We start from the raw sequence: 6474 nt of genomic DNA, 5'->3' as shown, positions 1-6474 counted from the left end.
TAAATATATAGACCCTCTCCTCAGCTGTTTGTCAGTAAAGGAGGAAGGTAAATTAAGCAAATGTTATAGGGAGAGGCAGGGTTAAAGGAAAATAGGAAAACAATATAAAGAAACAACTACAGAGATTTGAGAAGAGTTATAAAAAGAGCTCCAAGACAAGGGATGAATATGGCATAGACTATTCAAATATATGTGTACATAGGGAGGGAATGTGTATGTGTATGTGTGCATGAGGCAGGAGAGGGGAGAGAAAGGCTGTTTAGAAAGCATTATGCAGATGCGTCACAAGATTAAGTAAATATTTCTCATCAGTTTTCAGGTTCCAGAGTTCAAAGTGGGATCCTGAGCTATGTCAACATTCTCCACTCAGACAGCTGCCAATAGCAGCACTTCAATGGCCCCCACCTTCCTGCTAGCAGGCATGCCAGGCCTGTCAGCTGCACCCTCCTGGTGGATGATACCTCTCGTCTCTGTCTATCTCCTCTCTTCCCTGGGCAATGGGACTATCCTCTGGATCATTGCCCTGGAACCTGCCCTACACCACCCAATGTACTTTTTCCTTTTTCTGCTTAGTGTGTCTGACATGGGCTTGGTCACAGCCCTGATGCCCACTCTGCTGGGCCTGGCTTTTGCTGATGCTTATGCTGTCCCTGCCCCAGCCTGCCTCTTACAGATGTTCTTTGTCCATGTCTTTTCTGTCATGGAGTCCTCTGTCTTGCTCACCATGGCCATTGATCGGGCACTGGCCATCTGTCGCCCTCTCCACTACCCAGCACTCCTCACTAATGGCGTCGTTAGCAAGATCAGCCTGGCCATTGCTTTCCGATGCCTGGGTCTCCACCTGCCCCTGCCATTCCTCCTGGCCCACATGCCCTACTGCCACCCACAGGTCCTGACCCATTCTTATTGCTTGCACCCAGATGTGGCCCATCTGGCCTGTCCAGGAGCTTGGAGTCCAGTCTACAGCTTCGTTGTGGTCCTGTCAGTCATGGGACTGGACCCCCTGCTTATTTTCTTCTCTTATGGACTGATTGGCAGGGTTTTGCGAGGTGTGGGGTCCAGTGAGGATCGCTGGAAGGCTAGTCAAGCCTGTGCTGCCCATGTCTCTGCTGTGTTCCTCTTCTACATGCCTATGATCCTCCTGGCACTCATTAACCATCTTAAGCTGCCAATCCCTCAGCATGCCCATACTCTCCTTTCCTATGTCCACTTCCTGCTTCCTCCACTGATAAACCCTATTTTCTATACTGTCAAGATGAAGGAGATTAGAGAGAGAATACTCAAGAGGTTGCAGCCCAGGAAGGTGGGTTTTGTGCGGTGAGGAGGATGTCCCTCCATGTTTGGTGGTACAGGGCTCCTGATACAAATGTTTCTATGACTGAGAACTCAGCTCACTGTGAGTGAAATGGTCATTTAGGCAAACCTACGTGCAGACACATGAGTGTGTATCTTCCTGGCCCTTGAAGTTTACATGCATGTATTTATGAAAGCTTATAAGCTTCAGAGAAAAGAAGTAACCCAGTCACTGTTACAGTACAAGCCAATGGCATATAAAGGACCAGAATCCAGGTCCTGTCACAGCCATCCACATATGTGGCTGTTTTGTTAATTCTCTCACTATGTCTACACCTTAATAATGGAGGAAGCTGGAAGAGTTCAACAGCCACACAGCACAGAGAAGACAGAAACATTCTTCTTGCCTGGATCGAGGACCTTTCCCTGGTGTTAGACCCTCACAAGAAACAGGAAATCTGACTGAACCTTAAGGATTAAATGAATGAGGAAGACACAAGCAAGTCTCTCATTTAGGGTTTGTACACCAAGAGATATAGGTTGTTTAACTCTGAACAGGCCAGGGAAAAGAAGAGGTAAAGTAAATTTTTTTTCACTATTTAGTCTTCAAAATGTTTGCATAATTTTTGAATATATATGTACAGATTTGTTGTTAAAATTTCTCATAGTTCAGAAAAATAGAATAAATAAAAATCACCTACAGTTATATCATCCAAACTTAATCATAATTACCTCTTTAGTAAACACTAAAAATGTGTTTTATATAAATGGAATTTACATGTTATATGGAATTATATACATATTCTATACATCCTAGCAGTAGTATTACACATCCACACCTACATCAGGAGCATCAGAGTGGGAAGACTGTACTTACCTTCACTTTGACTTTGAGCTTGGACACATGAGTTGCTCCATCAATGTGGTCCTCATGAGTTGCTTTGGTCAATAGGATGTTAGTGGATATGATAAGAGAAGGAACTTAAGTGTGATTTTGCGATGGGGTTTGACTTCTTGTGTGATGAATAGTTCTTACCTAGTAGGTTCTGCTCCTTCAACCAGGTCTCCAGAATGAGACACATGGTACAGACCTAAGGCAAATCCACAGCCTGGGTCCGGTTCCTGTTGCCTGAAGACCTGACGCAGAGCCACCAAATCAAAGCAGCCTAAATCAAGAGAACCTCACCTCTATCAACCTAATGACCAGTGAATATTACAACAAATGCTGTAGTTGTAAGCTATAGAGGTTTTGTGGTTGTTATGTATCAAAAGTGGGCTAACACTGTGTGATTATAGTTTTATTTTATAAACACGGTTAATTTCCCAATTTTAAAATTTATGTCAGTACAATTATTAATATATATATATAAGGGTACTTGAAAAAGTTCATGAAAAGATTCATATTATCTTTTAATTCTATTTTTCCACAAAATTTCAAAGTACCCTCATATAAGGAGTTTGCCTTGTTTGTAGCATAAGAGTTGAATACCATTCTATACACCTTTCTGGATCTTGTTTTTTTCATGGTATAAATACTTTTGTGTCGGTTGGTATGGATTTAATTCATTCAAATGACTATATGAAATTTCATGGTATTGATGGACTGTAATTTATTCAACTGTTTTCTATTAATGGGTATTAGAATTGTCTTCAGTTTTATGCCACTCCAAACAATGCTGTAATAAACATTCGTATACAGTTCTCCATGTGTACTTAATGCTATTATTTCTATAAGACTGATCTCCGGGTCATTGCTGCTGGCTTTAAAGAATGGTATTCTTTTTTTAAAATTTCAATATGTGTTGGAAGATTCCTTTAACAGTGCCATGAGCCATCCTGCATGGGAGCCTGAGTGATACCCCTTGTTCAGCAGGCTACAAGGGGGCCCCACGTGTGTGGCACGGCACTGTAGAATTTCTTGTTTGTTCACCTTTCGTTGCTTGACAAGGCTTCCCAGAATTAAACAGCCTAACCTTTTGGCTTAGTATGGCTTTGGGAAATTCCCTGGAGTTTCTCAAAGGACTTGTTAAAATACATCAAAATTAACTGGTTTATTTAAAAGACATTGTCAGTACTAAACGTGTTTTTGATGCATGTTCCTGGTATGGGTTGGCTCGATTTAATTTTGTTATTAATCTTTCTTGTTAATGATGTGTGCATGGACCCATTGTGGATGTGGTCATGCTCTTGTACGTGTGGAATGAAGTTATTATGTTGGATTTCTATCCACATCCCCCAGGGAGGTGGTGGGTCCTAGTGCAGTAGTGTTTACAACTAATTGATCATAACCAGTTATGGATTTTTTTTGTTTTCCCCATTCCCACAATTTCATTTGATTTACCAAGAACAAGTTGTGTCCCTAGTAATAATAACATTGATGTAATGTGTTTTTTAGTATGAATAGGATCATTTAATTTTTCACCCTGTTCCTTGTTCCTGGAGTTGATTGGCAAGGAAAAAGAAAGTTTTGCTACAGAGATGGATAGGTAAAATAGTAAAGATACATAAATAAGTTTTGATATTAACAGATTTTGTTTAGATTAGTTTAAAGTGTTTTTGTTTTTAACAATAGAATAAAATATAATGGAACGTTATAGTTAATTTTCATTATAAAAATCATATATTAGACATTGTGATTTTGGTTATGAATTAAAATAATCAATATAAAGTATAAGTAATTTTAAATTGTTAAAATAGGTATAAATAAATAAGTATAATCAATTAAGAGTTTAGAACATAAGTTAAAATGTAAGTTAAAAGGTTAAGAATTATGACTCAGACCAAAGGTCTGACATTCTAAAGCCAAGCATGCTGTTATTGTACAGTTTCTTGGCTATAGGCCACAGACTTTGGGGTAAATTTTTGATGTTTGATGTGTGAATAGATGTTCTTGTAAAAGCATGAATGGTTTGGAACATTTTAAACTTTTTTTCTTTTAAAATAAGAAATGTTTTGATGGAAAGATAAATCATTATATTAAAGGTTAAGTAAAAGATATAAATAAAGAGGACAACTTTTGTGAGTGGTCCACTGATGTACTAGACATCGTGGTCCGTGTCTTTTCTTTCCTTACTGAAGCTGGTGCAGTCCACGCCATGGCAGAGTCCTGAAAAGAATAGCTTGGGCTGCCCTGCCTGAGTTGGCAAGGCCACCAGAGGGAGAGCTGCTGGCAGGACCATGGCTATGAGCACTTGCTTTTGCTGTAAGGATCTCTGCCTTGGCATAGTGATACTGCTTTTACTTTCTCTTTTGATGTTTTGGTCAGCGTGGCAGTTTCCTGAGTTTCCAAAAGATGCAGAAAATGACACACAAACAGTTGTTGTCATAAAATTAGATAGTCCCACCAAAGATCCAGGAAGACTGAACAATTCCAAATTGTCCCTTTTGAGTCAATTAATTATGCCAACGGATGTTTCAAAAACATCAGTTACGATTAATCATGAGCAATTGCTTTTACCAAAGAAATTAAAAAATAAAAGAAGTCCCCATCCTCTTCCCACCATCTGGGTAAATGGTTACATGGGATATAAAATGATGAAGGGAAAAATTTGGTACCCTCCCAGGGGACGTCCAAAGTATAATCTAAGTTGGCAAACATCATTTACTGGAGATTGAATTAATTGCAAGGGAATGGTTGGCATTAATGGGAAATTATATGATTGGGAGAAATTAAGTATATGGGAACAAAACTGTAGAACCCCCTTTACTTGGTGGTGCCCAGTTTTAAATAAATCATTAAGAATCAGGTGTTAGGATAAAAATATATGCTGTAAAATTATTAAACCTGCAAAATTAGATCTTAGAAAAATAAGAGAGTGCAACTGGTTTTGTGAGGGATGGTGCTGTGCACAATGACACTTTGACATTTAGATCAAGATTACAGGGCCACAGCCAATGCGTATCCTTAAAATGTGCATGATAATGCTGCTCAAATATCCACTGTTCTTTTTCCATGTGAACAGTAGGTTCATTCCATTAGAACATAAAATCATTAGACCCCCATTAGATTTAAATGTTAACATTTTTCCTTTCAGCAAAGTTGTATTTAACCAAAATAGCTGCCACCCTGTTAATAGGGTGGATATTAACCACAGCTTGCTAACAGAAAAATGTCACAAGATAACTTCAAGACAATGAAGGGATGGTTTTGATCTGATAACCTGATTCCAGGAAAAAGAAGCACAAGTTGATCACTTGAGACATGCTGAAAAAAGGAAAGGACTGGCTGACCTCTAAAAAAGTTTCCTCCCTGCTTTTTGGACTATTGATTTAAGCTTGCTGATACAATAAAAATAGTACCCAAAACCCCCCTGCAGAGAAAAATCTAAATAAAAGGCATTGTCTCATGCTCTACTGGGCTCCAGCTGTAACACGCTGACAGCCCACAGAGAGAGAACATGCATATTGATGCATTGAGGTCTCCGTCTGTGTTTGTTATTTTCACCGACCCTCTCCTTCCCTTTTCGGGTACCCACCCCTCGCTGAAACTGGACTTCATCACGAAGCCACACCACCTATTCAGGTCCAACGAATCCTGCAGAGCTGGTCTCCGGCATAACAGAAGGCAATATCAATTTGTATTTCTGTACTATGTAGGAGAGTTCCTTCTTCTTACATATCCACCAAAATTAAGTTCTGCTATTTTTAAATTTTTATCAATTTTATTAGTGAGAATTATTTTATTTTATTTTATTTTGAATTTTCCTAATTGTAAGTGTCCTTCACGTGTCTATTGACTATTTTGTCTTTTCTTCCATGAATAGCCTATTCAAATAATCTTTATCCACTTCTTTACTGAGTTATGTTTTAAATATAAATTTGCAGAAAACCTTAGTTTTATGCCTTTCAGAATCTAGTATCTGTCTTTGGCCCTGTTTGGCAACCAACTCCCATGCAAATATAGATAGTTTTATATAACTGAATTCACCTTTATTTTTATTTCTATTTTTTTCATTGCATATATTGCTTTAATAAATATATCTTTGATCTCTATGTTGTACGTATAGTCTTTTATGCTTTTTTCTAAAAATGTTGTAGTAGTTTTTACTTTTAAGTCTTTCTCTGTCAGAAGTCCAAATTTACATTAATCAAGGTAAATATGAGGATACTACAAAAAGTTCTTGGAAAAATGGAATTAAAGGTAATACAAATCTTTCCATGAGCTTTATGAAGGCCTATTGC

General features: G+C 38.3%; 1 protein-coding gene across 1 annotated transcript; it reads left to right on the top strand.

Moving 5' to 3' along the window:
• Positions 1-349: 349 nt before the first annotated feature.
• LOC134374668 (olfactory receptor 51S1) lies at positions 350-1321 on the top strand. Its single transcript, XM_063092557.1, has one exon. It carries the CDS (start codon positions 350-352, stop codon positions 1319-1321), a length of 972 nt encoding a protein of 323 aa, XP_062948627.1.
• The last annotated feature ends 5153 nt before the right edge of the window (positions 1322-6474 follow it).

The sequence above is a fragment of the Cynocephalus volans genome, chromosome 4 (genome assembly GCF_027409185.1).
Source record: "Cynocephalus volans isolate mCynVol1 chromosome 4, mCynVol1.pri, whole genome shotgun sequence".
NCBI lineage: Eukaryota > Metazoa > Chordata > Mammalia > Dermoptera > Cynocephalidae > Cynocephalus > Cynocephalus volans.
This window is presented reverse-complemented; position numbering and strand designations above follow the sequence as displayed.